The sequence below is a fragment of the Entelurus aequoreus genome, linkage group LG15 (genome assembly GCF_033978785.1).
Source record: "Entelurus aequoreus isolate RoL-2023_Sb linkage group LG15, RoL_Eaeq_v1.1, whole genome shotgun sequence".
NCBI lineage: Eukaryota > Metazoa > Chordata > Actinopteri > Syngnathiformes > Syngnathidae > Entelurus > Entelurus aequoreus.
In genome coordinates, this window is record NC_084745.1 from 39976014 (window position 1) to 39993532 (window position 17519).

At 37.7% G+C, this 17519-nt stretch overlaps 1 protein-coding gene across 2 annotated transcripts in view; it reads left to right on the forward strand.

Annotated features, from left to right (window-relative positions):
* sspo (SCO-spondin) overlaps positions 1 to 17519 on the forward strand; it is a 343053-nt gene that overhangs the window by 246930 nt on the left and 78604 nt on the right. For both annotated transcript variants that reach the window (XM_062021522.1, XM_062021521.1), the window contains 6 exons: positions 68 to 238; positions 1491 to 1667; positions 4399 to 4557; positions 4631 to 4755; positions 12793 to 12932; positions 13033 to 13079. In XM_062021522.1, coding sequence (XP_061877506.1) covers positions 68 to 238; positions 1491 to 1667; positions 4399 to 4557; positions 4631 to 4755; positions 12793 to 12932; positions 13033 to 13079 — 819 coding nt within the window. The remainder of the gene's footprint in view (positions 1 to 67; positions 239 to 1490; positions 1668 to 4398; positions 4558 to 4630; positions 4756 to 12792; positions 12933 to 13032; positions 13080 to 17519) is intronic.

The window sequence follows — 17519 nt, forward strand, 5'->3', positions numbered from 1 at the left end:
AGTACATCGAAATAAACAGGATGCTTCGTTCTATAAAACCTAATGATTAAGTCTATGATGTTTCTAGTGGACGGCGCTTGGACTCCATGGTCTGTGTGGTCTGACTGCTCAGTGACTTGTGGACCAGGAACCCAAGTTCAAACACGCGCTTGCATCAACCCTCCACCTCGTAACAACGGCTCTCAGTGTGACGGTTCAGAGAAGCAGACACAGGATTGCCATGCTCCTCTTTGTCTGGGTCTGTAGCCCCGATAAAAGCCATTGCTTGTACAACCAAAATATTTACACAGTTGTACCTCAGGATACGAGTTTGTGTGGCACAGCTCATACATTTTAATGTGTAAGGTGCTTTTTAAAATAAAAACTAACTTTAGGATAATACATTTATTGTTACAAAATACAATAGAATGTAGTACAAACAAGTACAGTAGTTTTATAAAGTAACATATAATGTACAGTATTTACCTTCCAGCTGCTTCTCTGTCAAAAACACTATCAGCAGCTTCTCCATATTTTCATGGATAAATGTCCGCTCTTTTCATATTATTTTAACGTCTTTGGCTGGAGTTATCAACTTTAGTGGTGGGGTGGCTCGTTACCCCCATTTTTGCTCGCGACCTAAAACACAACAATAAGCAAAGAGACAGCTTCTATCCCAAAAAAACTTGTAAGCTGGGGCACTCATATCTCGAGGTAGCACTGTACTGTGGAACTCTTTTAATTTGCCAAAGGGTTCATATATATTAAGAAAAAGTTCTGTTTATGTTGAAATGTATTATGGTAATATTACATTCATCATTATTGTCAGTTTTAAATAGCAACAATATAACTATATACACAGCATTAAAACGTACACACAGCAACTTCCTGTTCAGTGCAAAGTAAGCTTCAAAATAAAAGCATGGCATTTTTTAAACTGGTTTCTACCATAGCAACTAACAAAAATGTAAGTTTCATGTTTAACTGGTTAAGTTTAAGAATTAGGGTGGTGGCGGCGTGACCCCGAGATGCAGAGACAGCAGATGACTTGCAAGTCCTTTATTTAGGGACAACCCAGGGAGCACCAGTATGGTCGAAGCAACGGACCATTGGCCTTGCAAAAGCAGGATGCTAACACATACAGTATGACTTAGCACAATAGCGTGCATTCATACACATAACAACATGCAGCTATCCATCTGACGACGCTGGGCATAAGAAACCGTCTGATTGACAAACATGGAAAAACAGGGACAGGTGTCTCTCCTGGTTGACAATCAGGAACAGGTGAGGGAACCAGTGGAGGCAAATGGAAGCAAACGGGTCAAGAAGTGATACAAAACAAAAACATAACAAACATTGGTCCAAAACTGTCATGACATAAATGTGTGCAAGCAATGGCTAATTGTGTTTATGTTGACAACTGCTTATATCAACATGTACTATTGTACTATTATCTTTATAAAGATAAATGTGCTTGGAGGTTCTAATTACTCGGCTGACTTTTTCAGATGACCTCTGCCCCTGGTCGCCATGGTCGCCATGTTCCCGGACGTGTGGGGCGGGGTCTGTGGTGCGGCGTCGAGTGTGTCTGTGCGGGAAGGGAGGAAGTGCAGCCTGTCCTGCTGAAATAGAAGCTCAGATGAGCCAGGAAGAGAACCAGCTGTGTTTTAAACAGCCTTGTTCAGGTGTGTTTGAAACTAACCTCTAGACCAGACCTGGGCAAATTAAGGCCCGGGGACCACATGCGGCCCGTTAAGCTTTTCAATCTGGCCAGCCGGGCATTCCCAAATAATTTTTTTTGATCTTTAAGATGGAAACTGTAGCTGCCATTATGATGTGCAGTGATGTTTTCAAATGACAGTAAGTCTTGAACTATACAAAGTATTTCAATGGCTGGAATCTCCGCTTTTGCATGATATACTAGTTACTATGGTAATCTAATTAGTTACTATGGTAATGTAATTAGTTACTATGGTGATCTAAGTCCCAGCAGCTCAAACGAGGCAACAAGCAGGGTGGGTGGGGAGCGTTTCCACAGAGTGTTTCCAGAGCGACCAGCCTGAAATGCGGGTGGGTGTCAGGAACAGGCGCAGAAGAATATTTTTACATCAAAGTTCTATAGCTTAGTGATATATCAGATTGTAGGTGGGTTTTTTTTACCCTTCACGTTCATATTTTGCTGTGTTTGTTGCATTTTTGTTGCGTTTCGCTTGATTGTAAAATATGGGGGTGTGACATTCATATTTTGTCAATATTTAGTGTTTTATCGTTCATAGTTAATATTGTAAATCCCACATTCTTTATTTTCATGTACATTCTGGGTGTCTTATTCAGTAAAAAAAAATTTAAATTTCATTTAGTTTTTTTAGGCGGTCTGTCATAACGTTTTTAGCTTTCAATCAGACATTATTGTGCGGTTTTGTATTAGTGTTCTTAAAAACCACATATACCGGACCCTGACACATTCTTTTCTCTAAATTTGGTCCTTGAATCAAAATATTTGCCCAGGCCTGCTTTAGTGCATTTTTAACACTGGACTTTAACCCTCAACCTGGCCCAAATGATGTCGCTCTCTCTCTTATCACATCACTAACAAAAACTTTAAAACTAGTTTCATTTGAACTGACTTGTTTTTTGGAATTTGGCAGTGTAGTTTTGAATGTACAGTATCCTAAAAACACATGTAGGTTGCCCAGTGGTTTACGTTGTGGTCATCTACTGTACCACCCTGGATTTCTCGGGTTTCACTGAGTAAACTACTAATTATTTTTCTAAATTAATTTGAGACTTTCAGATATACAGTATGTTGTGCCCAAATCACCTGGTGCAATGAGGCTCTGGCTATATTTATAATAATTCATTGTAATTGTAAATACATGTTGTATAGCCATGCCATGCATCCACATAACGCAACCAACGTCAGCTAAAAGCTCAGTAAAACCAATTTTAGGACAACTTAAACCTTTAGCACTTAAATGGGCAAACACTGCACTGCCAGCATGTCATTAATAATAATTTAAAAAAATCATTAGCTTTCTTCCAGAAGAACTTTGCCTATCTTCCAAACGGTGCACGTTTTATTTCTCTACTGCTAAAACTCATTGATCATGAAGAAAAACTGTGCTAAAATGATGAAATATGTTTGACTGCGATGTATTCTTGACTTGGTTTCAAGTAAATCAATCTTCGCTTCTTATGTTAGTCTCCTGTTTGGTGTTACACTGAAATGATTTTCACCGGAAACGATGACCCTTTTCTTATAGTGGACCCATAAAATATTACTTCTGTCCTTCCTTACTTCCTTGACCAGAGTTGCACGATTCATATTCCTTTTTGCACAGCTATTCGTAAAAAACAACAACAATAATAATATTTGCTAACTATTATTTTTATTTGCAGGTCAAATGTAATTACTTTTTTAATCCAGCAGATGAAGGATGACCATTATGAAACACTAACACGCTATCAGTGCAGTGTCAATACAGGTAGTGAGTGGCTCATACACTCCCTGAGGCGTTATTTACCCATCACTATCAGTATATATAATTTGTAACAAAAGGTGTGCATAGGTGTTAAGCAGATTTAGTTTTTGTAATTTATAGGGATGTCCGATAATGGCTTTTTGCCGATATCCGATATTCCGATATTGTCCAACTGTTCGGTGTTAATTACCGATACCGATATCAACCGATACCGATATCAACCGATATATGCAGTCGTGGAATTAACACATTATTATGCCTAATTTGGACAACCAGGTATGGTGAAGATAAGGTACTTTTTAAAAAAATTTGTAAAATAAGATAAATAAATTAAAAACATTTTCTTGAATAAAAAAGAAAGTACAACAATATAAAAACAGTTACATAGAAACTAGTAATCAATGAAAATTAGTAAAATTAACTGTTAAAGGTTAGTACTATTAGTGGACCAGCAGCACGCACAATCATGTGTGCTTACGGACTGTATCCCTTGCAGACTGTATTGATATATATTGATATATAATGTAGGAACCAGAATATTAATAACAGAAAGAAACAACCCTTTTGTAAATGGGGGAGGGAGGTTTTTTGGGTTGGTGCACTAATTGTAAGTGTATCTTGTGTTTTTTATGTTGATTTAATTTAAAAAAAAAAAAAAAAAAAAAAACGATACCGATAATTAAAAAAACGATACCGATAATTTCCGATATTACATTTTAACGCATATATCGGCCGATAATATCGGCAGGCCGATATTATCGGACATCTCTAGTAATTTATTTTGTTTTTAAAAAGACACAGCATATTTATAAGGGAGATTTTAAGTTCCTCAGTTAATCTATGTAACACATATTTGGATCTTTACATGCCTTGGAAAATCTTCTTAATGTAGGTTTGTTATGTATGTAAATTATTTTGATCTGTTTATCTGCAGAATGTCCCATGTCAGGATGGAGTGTTTGGTCTCCGTGCTCATGCGAGTCTCAAAGGCAGCAGCGATACCGTGTAGCTGTCACCCCAGCCACCAGGGGGCAGCAGTGCTCTCCTGTAGAAACAGAGAGCAGGCCGTGCAGCCTCAGTCACTGTGATGAAGGTGAGGGCTCAGTAAGAAGAGAGTACTTGTGATGATCTTGCTTGTTTATCTACTCTTTTTAACCCTTTGTCAGAATGTGAAGCCCCATTTGAGTTCTCCTCATGTGGCTCCCCTTGTGACAAGCTTTGTGAACTTCATGGACGTACAGATCTGTGCTCGGGTGTCAGGGAGTGTACACCCGGCTGCTACTGCCCTACGGTAATCTCACAGCTGAATTCATTTTGTATCGGGAACAGTGTTGTTTTTGACAACCATCTTACATTTAGTCTTAGTCTTAGTCTTTTGGACTAAAATGCTTATTAGTTTTAGTCACATTTTAGTCACTTTTATATGTGATAGTTTTAGTCCAGTTTTAGTCGACGAAAACTCAAAAGGGTTTTAGTCTAGTTTTAGTCGATGAAAAGTCAAAAAGGTTTTGGTCTAGTTTTAGTCCAAAAAAAAAGAATAAAAAGTATAATATAAGTATATAAGTATAGTCTTTTAACAAATTAATTTAGGTCAATAAGTATTGGAGATTGCTGTTTGGCAGTGTCACACATAAGTTGTGAAAATAGCAGCAGATCTATAAGTTCAACCCATTGTAAGCTTGCAGATCTGCTATTTTCACAAATAATAACAATAAAGGAATGGTTTTAGACATATAAGGTTTCCACCCAACAGCAACTTTCTGATCCAAGGATTGTGTATTACACACAGATAAAGTGGTAACAGTGGAATCAAAGTTCATTACTCCAAAAAAGCCAAAAAACAAAAACATTCTACTTCAGCAATTGTGGCTTTATTTCTCAGAATTTGTTAAAGTACAATGAACATAAACATGCCCAAAATATGAGTGATGGATGAGGAACACATATGCTCAACTTGGCCCTGTCTGCCAGTGCAATTACAACAGATATCATACAACCCCACTCTCTTTAATTTGTGCAAACCATGTAATAAAATAATCAATTAATTCCTGATTCCTTAATGGGGCTGCACAACGTCACTTGTGGCTTTTAGGCTAAAGCTAGCAGACTCCACGTATAACAATAACTCGACCTGTTTAACATATCAAGTTACGTGCTGACAGAACGTACTCACAAAGAGATAACCACACCGTCACTGAATGTAAACATGGCTAAACATGCTGCTAAAGTAACACACACATAATGAATTGACGTTAGCGTAACAAAAGCTAACTTTAGCCTGAAGTTAGCAGCCCATTTGCGCCAGGAGTATGTGGAAAACGTACTAATGTATTAGCTTACTATGACATTTATCGATTATGTTAACAGCATTTGTAACTTACCTTCGAAAAAATATCCTTCTGGCGAGCCTTAAGGTTGGTCGTATTTTTTCCGCATATTTTGTGGCCACATTTGTCACCGTCTTCCTTCACAATACACTCTGTTTTATTATCTGCTGGGTTATATTTAAAATACACCCATATGTCGTCTCTACGTTTGAGACCACCGAGCCCCTGTGCTGAAACTGCCGCCGCCATCACGGTCCATTGCCTGATGAGTAACAACAGTCTGACGTGTTGAGCACGTTGTGTGCTGCACGCCAGTTGGTGGGCGTGGTTTTAATTGACACACATAGTGATGGGTTGATGAGGCGTCATGAAGCGTTTTGACACATTGCAAAACTGTATTGATACTGTGTCGATACTGTGTCACTAAATACTGAAATCTGCTGGACATTCAAAATCCCTACAGGCAACCTATAGACCGACTCAACTGACACTGATTTTATGACCTAGTATATACAATAATATAAACCAAGTCATTGTATTTCATTTAGGATTATTTCATATCTTCATTTAAATAAAAATATATTTTTATCTTTTTTAGAAACAGTCAATAAATAATGTGAACATGTATCGTGACTACGATGGTAGAAAGTGGGGATTGAACCCCAATAATCAGCAACCCTCCGATTGCTGGCACGGCCACTCTACCAACTTCGCCACGCCGTCATTCCTGTAACTTTCTCTTGTAACAGCATTCCATGATTAATATCAATAAATCAACATTAATAATAAATGACAGAAAAATAAGCACACGTATGACTGAGGAGTCATAGTGTAACTTTGTGTGGTGTTTGAGTTGTCCGACTTTTTGTGTGGCCATAAACGCACCAGTGGCTTAGTGGTATGCGTGTTGTTGACGAACACCGTTAGGGCCGCTTGTTGTCACTGTCACTCAAAGTTGCATTTCAAAATTACACAGAATAAATGTGTTTATTTTGTTTAGAATTCAGATGGGTTTGATTTGGTGCGCGGCATATATTTGCTGTGCGCAGAGGACGCTTGAGCACTGCACAATTGCGCAGGCGCGCACCTTAGAGGGAACGTTGCTCACAGGGCACAGAGGAGGCGTCAGTGCGATACAGTTCGCGTATCGGTCACGTGACCAAAGCAGCTCATGATCGGTCACGTGACTTTCTAAAAGCGGTATGCGCACCGACACAGGGTATCGCTCTATGAGCTCAACGCATGCGCCGATGCATCTGTGTTGCCGGACCCATCACACACACAATAAACAGAAATGTCATGCATTTTAAACGTCTGACAGATTACCCACTAACATTTTCGTCAGTTCTCGTCTCGTCAACGAAAACTCACACACGTCTCGTCATGTTTTCGTCATCAGAGAGACATGTTTATCTCGTCACCGTCTCGTTATAGTCATGAAAAAAAGTGGCGTCAACGAAATAATTTCGTCATCGTTGACGAAAACAACACTGATCGGGAAGAGCTTCACATCACAGAGTGGACTTCTCTAACTTGAGAGACCTTACTGTGCTTGTGAGGAGTCATATAATTTAACGGCACGGGGAACTAAGAAGTATTCGTTCTGTTGGTTTTGTTCCTGGGGAGGAGCATCATGTCAATTAACATACTTTTCAGTGCAATGATGCTAGCTTCCCTAAACCATCACCCTTTATAGGTGCCATATGTAGTAATGTGACAAGAAATGGTACTGCAATCACAGTCAAAATTCTGTAGTCCCCTCCCACTCTCCATGACTGAGGTTGCCAGATACTCAGCCGAATCCGAATCCTACTTCAAGGTACTTCGAATGGCAATCGACGAGTCCTACGCTGTAGGTTTCTCTTGTTTATGCTTCTTGCAAGATGGTTTACTAAGTAATTATTAGGGCTGGGAATCTTTGGGTGTCCCACGATTCGATTCAATATCGATTCTTGGGGTCACGATTCGATTATAAATCGATTTTTTCAATTCAACACGATTCTCGATTCAAAAACAATTTTTTTCCGATTCAAAACAATTCTCTATTCATTTAATACATAGGATTTCAGCAGGATCTACCCCAGTCTGCTGACATGCAAGCAGAGTAGTAGATTTTTGTAAAAAGCTTTTATAATTGTAAAGGACAATGTTTTATCAACTGATTGCAAAAATGTACATTTGTTTTAACTATTAAATGAACCAAAAATATGATTTATTTTATCTTTGTGAAAATATTGGACACAGTGTGTTGTCAAGTTTATGAGATGTGATGCAAGCGTAAGCCACTGTGACACTATTGTTCTTTTTTTTTATTTTTTATAAATGTCTAATGATAATGTCAATGAGGGATTTTTAATCACTGCTATGTTGAAATTGTAACTAATATTGATACCGTTGTTGATAATATTCATTTTTATTTCACTAATTTGGATTGTTCTGTGTCGTGTTTGTGTCTCCTCTCAAATGCTCTGTTTATTGCTGTTCTGAGTGTTGCTGGGTCGGGTTTGGTTTTGGAATTGGATTGCATTGTTATTGTATTGCTGTGTATTGTTTTTTTGGATTGATTAATTAAAAAAAAAATTTTTTTAAATCGATTTTTGAAAAATGAGGATCGATTCTGAATCGTACAACGTGAGAATGGTGATTTGAATTTGAATCGATTTTTTCCCACACCCCTAGTAATTATGCTACATTTTACTGATGTTGATTAGCCAAATGCATTTGTAAAGTTACGCAGCAATATTTTCGTCGGGAGTCCGGACAGATTGTTGGCATAAACCTGCTAAAATGTCTAGTTTGACCGCACATACCACCATTGAAATAATTCTATATAATAATATATAATATATTATATACCGCATAGGCCTACGTTGATGGCAAGCCAAGGCCAACAGTAAAATTACCGCCGCATTTCGTTCAGCATAACTCCATGTTGCATCCAACCTGAAGCACTCTATTCTCTTCCATGTACACACATCTCCATCTTTCTGTGCAGAGTGTGATTCTGTGAGTCATTATGCAAAAACCACATTACGCATAAATTGTATAGCCTACTACCATGTCAATACACAAAGTAGAAAATCATTACATGTAATGCATGTCTTTTATTGTCATTGCACAAGTTCAACGAAACTTTGTTTTCAGCACAAACCCGTTCAAGATTAGACAAACAAACAGTGTACAAGGTTACAGAACAGGAACGCTGATGGGTCGCCACAAGGCGCCCCGTAAAAGATGGGGAAAATGGTAAAACGCTGGGGAAGGATGAGTAAAAAAATACAATCTAGACTGGGCTCCTAAGGGGGCCCAGTCTGGAGTGGGAAAAAACCTCCATAGCAAAGCACATATACATATTACAACATACATCTCGAGATATCTAGCAACAGAGGGAAGGGGCGGAGTAATGGTGGTAGGCCGCAGCTCTCGGCGCTGACCATCCTTCCATCACCCCTATGGGATTTGCGTCGAGGGTGTTTGGTTTGGGGGGTTGGGGGGGGGGGGTGTATGTGTGGCGTATATTTTTGTGGATGCATGTTGTTTGTATGTAAGCCTACAGTGTGTCTCTGTTCTTGTGCAGCCGATAAGTCCAAAGTCAACAACAACAGGTGTGTGTCCATGAGAGACAAGAAGGGAGTTTGTTGTGTCTTGGCCGCACTGTCCTTCGGGAGAGTCTCGAAGCCAAGGAAACAATCCAAGTTAGAATGTTTTGTATGCGAGTGAAAATGAAAATTTGCTTTTCACTCTAAATTGTCTATGACTGGTCCTCAAAAATCCTGCGAGGCAGACAGTCCGATGTTATCCAAGAATGTCCACAGTTCTTCTCGCTTCCTCCAATCATTCGTGGCAGATTTGGGGTACTTTGAAGACTGCCAGCAACTTCCAATTTTTGGACAAACCAGAGCAACGCTTACTCCAATCAGCAGATGTCCTGTTGTCATAACTCCGAATAGGTAGATATCTTCACGTCCTCGACGAAAAGGGTCGCCAGGAACGCAGCACTCCTTCTTCTCCCAAGAGTCCGTCGCGTGTCCAGCAACAACCGCTTCGTCACGACAGCAGGTTCCCCCAAAACCAAGATCTTGTCAATTTCGTTGAGGCCACTTAAATAGTTCCAATGTTTACATTTGGAGAGCAGTGCAAAAAGAGGCGACAAGAAAGTTAAGACAAGACAAAGAAGCAAGCGGGAGAGATAAGGGAGAGGGAAGGGGAGCGTCCACCCTCGATGAGTGCCACCCCATATGTGTTTGATGCACATACAGTACCAGAAACCGGAGTTAGCCGTGCTAATGTTGGAACGCATTTCCACAGTGTATCAGCATATTGAGAACGAAATAGGCACTGACATGCGACATATCCACATAGGTTTTATTTGTCAAAAATATATTTTTCCTTGTCATTTGGATGACACGTCAACATACATGCTAACAGGCATATATTTCCCCTGTTAGCCTATATGTCGATGTGTCATTGACCGGGCTAGCATTCTTAGCATTACACTAGTGTGATGGTCCTTCGCTCCTAAGCATTCATTGCACGAACATACTAGCTTTGTTAGACAAGATCATAGACTGTATTGGACAATATAGTTTACATACAAAATTTCCATTTCCATTTATTACAAGTAATAACAAAACGTAAATGCCTGAATTACCTATCAAGGTCGAAACTACCGTATTTTTCGGACTATAAGTCGCAGTTTTTTTCATAGTTTGGCCGGGGGTGCGACTTATACTCAGGAGCGACTTATGTGTGGACTATGGACTGGACTTTCGCTGATGTGTTGGACTTTCACAATATTATGTCATACCCACTCGACATCCATTGCTTTCGGTCTCCCCTAGAGGGGGGGGGGGGGGGGGGGGGTTACCCACATATGCGGTCCTCTCCAAGGTTTCTCATAGTCATTCACATTGACGTCCCACTGGGGTGAGTTTTCCTTGCCCGTATGTGGGCTCTGTACCGAGGATGTCATTGTGGCTTGTACAGCCCTTTGAGACACTTGTGATTTAGGGCTATATAAATAAACATTGATTGATGATTGATTGATGTGTGAAATTATTAACACATTACCGTAAAATATCAAATAATATTATTTAGCTCATTCACGTAAGAGACTAGATGTATAAGATTTCATCGGATTTAGCGATTAGGAGTGACAGATTGTTTGGTAAACGTATAGCATGTTCTATATGTTATAGTTATTTGAATGACTCTTACCATAATATGTTACGTTAACATACTAGGCACGTTCTCAGATGGTTATTTATGCGTCATATAACGTACGCTTATTCAGCCTGTTGTTCACTATTCTTTATTTATTTAAATTGCCTTTCAAATGTCTGTTCTTGGTGTTGGGTTTTATCAAATAAATTTCCCCCAAAAATGCGACTTATACTCCAGTGCGACTTATATATGTTTTTTTTCCTTCTTTATTATGCATTTTCGGCCGGTGCGACTTATACTCCGGAGCGACTTGTACTCCGAAAAATACGGTATCAAGTTTGGCGTCAGATAAAAAAATCTTCTCCGCCTTCAATCGTCTCCATCTTTCAAAGGCATCCCCGATACAAATCCTTGTTTTGTCCCTGGCTTTGTCCTGAATAAGTTGAGAATCGTAACAACGCCTTTTAGATTTACTAAGGTCTAACATGTTTAGTAACTTTACCAGTGATGCACATCAGGTTTGTGAATGATAAGCAACATTTCAAAAAATAAAATAAAAAAGTGGTTTTCTTTTAACACACACATAAATCATATCTACCATGTCAATACACAAAGTAGAAAATAATTACATGTAATGCATTATATTGTGCCAAGCAAATGGTGTCGTAAATGTGTTTGTTTACTTTTTCTGCATGCAACTGTAGTTTACTTCCATTTAATTAATCATACACTTTAGTTGATGCAACACAATATTACACATTGGTATAACAAATATTTAAAATCAAATGCAAGGTCAATTACTAACAATAACATCAAGATTGGATTAAACAGCTATATGATTCACATCCATAACCTGATAGCGACCACTTTATAAGTGATCTTAAAAATGCTATGTTTATCATGTAAAATTGTTAATATGAAGTAATTTTATATATTTAACAAATACTTTCCGCACTGTGTGCATGTGATGGCAGCACAGCATGCAGATTTCAACATAAATCATATCATACACTGTTGTCATCATGACTACCAGCATATTGTGTATTGTGAGGAAACTGTGGTGCTGAATTTCCCCCAGGGATCAATAAAGTACTTTCTATTCTCCATCCATCCATCCATTTTCTACCGCTTATTCCCTTCGGGGTCGCTGGGGGCGCTGGAGCCTATTCTATTCTATATGCTACGTTCTTATTTTCTCTGACTTCCTTGTTGCCAATTATAACAAATTTAACCATCACCAGCAGCCTTGAAGAAGATCCAACCCTGTGATCCATATCTAATAATATACAGCCTTTTCGACCCAGTGAATTATGAAAATAATTGTTTCAAGAACAATGTGGGACCAATTGGACTGTATGAACATTTTAAATAGTTTCTTCCATATAATGTTTTTTTGCTTCCAACGTATTTGTATTCAAATTGACTGTACTGTGTGAAAGCACACACATATTGAAGCAGCATCAATTTAAGAAGTGACAGATGGCATGTGTTGCTAATATATCAGCTAAAATATGAGCTGACAATTTTGTTGTGTCATTTGGCTCTGTTAGTGAGCTCTCAGCTTTGATTTATTGCAAAAAGCTTGAAGGTAGACTGATCACACACACACACAGGTAATGAAATATGGCGCATTAAGCTGATCCTTGCAGCTATAAGATGTGACAGCACTAGTGACTGTAATAACTTTACAGTCATGGCTTACCATTTATGCAAGACATAAATCATTGAATATTATGAAATGCATACAATTGTATGGTCAATGATACTGATTGTTTCACACTTAAGTGTGTTAAGTACACAATTGATTTCATGAAAGTGTGTTGTTGTTGTCCCTACAGGGTTTGCTGAAGCAGAATGGTAGTTGTGTACCTTCAGAGCAGTGTGGTTGCATCTACTTGCAGCACCAAGCTGCAGGACAACCACTCACACCTGTCACTGTTCCTCAGGGGGCCACCATCACCCTCGGATGTAGTACCTGGTCAGTTCCTATGTCAATTGTACATATGCAATCTTATACATGTTGTTTGTATCTGAAATAATGGAGTTTATTTATTGATCTGTGCCTATATCTTTTATAGCCTTTGCTATGATGGGACTTTAGAGTGTGACATGAGAGAGTGTGAAGGTAAGATCATACACTGAAACATGTTTATGTCGACGCCTCCCACATTAGAAACCAAAACTAGTCATTATTACCTGTAAGGCAAGCCCGTGGCTAAATTCCTATTTTTTTGAGGCCCCACCCATTCCAATTGTTTTTCACAAATCGTTTGAAACAATTGTTAATAATTTTATTCATCCAAAACATTTAATTTGATTGATGTTTTGTACTAAAACAAATTCATGGGAAATAAATTGTATAATAACTATTTTTTAGTGCAGAATACAGTGTTCCCGTGGGTCAATAAAAAGCACTAAAAGTAATTAAAGAGATTTTATGAAAATAACAGCCTTAAAAATTGCTTCTTTTTTTTCTTTTCTTTAAACATGTCCTGTCAGGCAAATCATATAGATGTAGATGGCCATATCTGATGTACAGATTTACTTAACAAAAGAGATGTGTGGGATACTTTTTATTTGTATTTGACTTTGTTGTTAACCGGACCGGAGCAGGAGGTGATACAAAGTGGAAAAAAAGAAGACAGAGGGGGAAATTACGGGAATAAGACAGAGAGACAACAACAACAACAACAGAACAACATCAGCAAATACGATATGTACAAATATGGTACGAAAAATGAGAGCAAATAAGCAGTTAGTGGAGAGAATATTAATAACACAGAAATGACAATGAACATTATATACAAATTATATTAATATTATACAAATAGAACGATAAAAATACCAATAGAAATAACACTACTGATAATACATACTTGTAATAATTCCCTCTATTATCAACAATACAATTGTTTCAAATGCAACAATACATAAATGTAATGAATACTTGAATTACAAAAGAAAGGGGGAATGGACGGTACGAAAATGGCATTAAAAAGCATTCAATTCCATGTCCAGAGGCATTAAAAAAATTATTACAGTTGTAGGCCATGATCGAATTTATATAATGATAAATGAAAATGAACTCAACTTTGCTGTTATTGATAAATTGCTACGTCAGTGTTTCTTTTTTTGTCTGGCTTTTCAAACTGGAGACAAGAGGCCTCACTCTTTGCATGGCTCTCAGCACCTGAACACATTTATTTGACACTGAAATTACGGAGTAAGCCTCTTGTCAGTCATCCACAATCTTTGTTTCGGTATGAGCAGGCGAGACCTACTTGAAATTCTCTTTCCACACATTTTCCTGTCCTTTGATGTTAGAGTTGGAACTAATCTTTTTAATACAACTGTCACTTTTTAATATGCACATTGCTTCACAACTGTAGGAGAAGACGTTCGCGAAAGTGGACTGTATGAACCCCGGAAATGATGTCGTAACAAGCTGACCAATCACGGTTCTTTTTCACCCTAAATTTATTTCAACAACAATAGCCAATCCATCCATTTTCTACAGATGGTCCCTTTCAGGGTCGCTAGGGGCTGGAAGTCAGGGTATACCCTGGACAAGTTGCCAGCTCATCACAGGGCCAACCAGATAGACAACCATTCACACTAACTTGCACACACTCCGGCCAATTTAGTGTCGCCAATGACACACAAACTTTAAACAATCACAACAAGTAAAAAAAAATGTTTCAAAACACTTTTTCAAAATGTGTAGATAGAAATTATTTTTCTCTATAATTTTCAAACAGTAATTAAGAAACTGAAACAAAACTACCATAACGAAATAGGGATTTCCAATAATATCGGACTGCCGATACTATCGGACTGCCGATATTATCGTCCGATAAATGCTTTAAAATGTAATATCGGAAATTATCGGTTTCAAAAAGTAAAATGTATGACTTTTTAAAACGCCGCTGTGTACACGGATGTAGGGAGAAGTACAAAGTGCCAATAAACCTTAAAAGCACTGCCTTTGCGTGCCGGCTCAGTTTTTTACATTCACAAATTAATGCAAGACATACTTGTTCAACAGCCATACAGGTCACACTGAGGGGGGCCGTATAAACAACTCTAACACTTACAAATATGCGCCACACTGTGAACCCACACCAAACAAGAATGACAAACACATTTCGGGAGAACATCCACACCGTAACACAACATAAATACAACAGAACAAATACCCAGAATCCCTTGCAGCACTAACTCTTCCGGGACGCTACAATAATAAATATGGCGGTGCCATGTTGGCATTTTTTTTCCATAACTTGAGTTGATTTATTTTGGAAAACCTTGTTACATTGTTTAATGCATCCAGTGGGGCATCACAACAAAATTAGGCATAATAATGTGTTAATTCCACGACTGTATTTATCGGTATCGGTTGATATCGGTATCGGTAATTAAGAGTTGGACAGTATCGTAATATCGGATATCGGTAAAAAAGCCATTATCGGACATCTCTATAAGGAAATAGTAAACAAAAGAAACATGAAACATGTGCAAGAGATAACAAATGACAATAGAAGAAAAAAAGAAATCCATCATTTTTAAATTGTTTTATTGTGTCTTTGATGGAAATTGTCTTTTAGTGTGGAAAGTTTTCATGACATTTTTGTTTTCTTCGTTACCATAAGTGAATGCTGGTTAAAGCCCGTCCGTCGATGGTAAACCCACAGAGCAGTTTTGCAGCGTATGCTGAAAGACCGCCAAACCTGGCTAAATGGGCAGCAACGTGGTGAAATCACAATTGCTATTAGCTAATCATAAGTCGGCGATTAAAGGCAGGCAGCAGTAAACGATGTCAAATATCTTTGGCGTCACCAACAAAGCAACTTCTGCTGTATAAAATAAATGAAAATAGAAATAAATTCTCACCTTAAACAGTCTTGTCAGCTAATTCTAATTCGCTAGAGAGTTACAGTTAATGCATACTTTTAAACAATTCAAGAATATCATTGTCAAGTGCTTACAATTATATATACAGACAATTATAAGCTTTTGACTCTACAGTATATAGTAATTATATTTACTAAGACATGGGCATTGAATGTATTTTAAGCAGCATTAAAAATAAATTAAAAATCAGCGTGGCGAAGTTGGTAGAGTGGCTGTGCCGGCAATCGGAGTGTTGCTGGTTACTGGGGTTCAATCCCCACCTTCTACCTTCCTAGTCACGTCCGTTGTGTCCTTGGGCAAGACACTTCACCCTTTGCCTCTGATGGCTGCTGGTTAGCGCCTTGCATGGCAGCTCCCGCCATCAGTGTGAGAATGTGTGTGTGAATGGGTAAATGTGGAAATACTGTCAAAGCGTTTTGAGTACCTTGAAGGTAGAAAACCGCTATACAAGTATAACCCATTTATCATTTTATTTATTTATTAAATTAAACCTGCTGTTACCTGCAGGAACCATGGAATAACAAATAATTGATACTTAAAAGTCTTAAAAGTGCTTAAAATTCCAACACTAACACCATGAGGGACAGTGATAATGTCAAGGGAAATTTGCCGTAATATTCTTATCATTGACAGAGCAGGAAGGGGTGAGGAATACGCTCATTTATTAACATTTTAATTGCACTTATTCATGCAAAACGTGGCCCCCCAAATTAATAACAATTGCTGGGTTGCACATGACGTCACATCCGTTTTTCTTCTTTGTGACTTAATTGACATGATGGAGTTAGAGCAGGGGTCACCAACGCAGTGCCCGCGGGCACCAGGTAGCCCGTAAGGACCAGATGAGTAGCCCGCTGGCCTGTTCTAAAAATTGCTCAAATAGCAGCCTCTATTTTTTAAATTGTATTTATTTACTAGCAAGCTGGTCTAGCTCTGCCCGACATTTTTAATTCTAAGAGAGACAAAACTCAAATAGAATTTGAAAATCCAAGAAAATATTTTAAAGACTTGGTCTTCACTTGTTTAAATAAATTCATAAATTTTTTTACTTTGCTTCCTATAACTTTCAGAAAGACAATTTTAGAGAAAAAATACAACCTTAAAAATGATTTTAGGATTTTTAAACATATACCTTTTTACCTTTTAAATTCCTTCCTCTTCTTTCCTGACAATGTAAATCAATGTTCAAGTAAATTTATTTTTTTTATTGTAAAGAATAATAAATTAATTTTAATTTAATTCTTCATTTTAGCTTCTGTTTTTTCGACGAAGAATATTTGTGAAATATTTCTTCAAACTTATTATGATTAAAATTCAAAAAAATTATTCTGGCAAATCTAGAAAATCTGTAGAATCAAATTTAAATCTTATTTCAAAGTCTTTTGAATTTCTTTTAAAAAAATGTTTCTGGAAAATCAATTAGAAATAATGATTTGTCTAGCTTGGTCCAATTTGTTATATATTCTAACAAAGTGTAGATTGGACATGTCATCAAAATTCTAAAATTAATCTTAATCAGGAAAAATTACTAATGATGTTCCATAAATTATTTTTATTTTTTCAAAAAGATTCGAATTAGCTAGTTTTTCTCTTATTTTTTTCGGTTGAATTTTGAATTTTAAAGAGTCGAAATTCAATCAATCAATGTTTATTT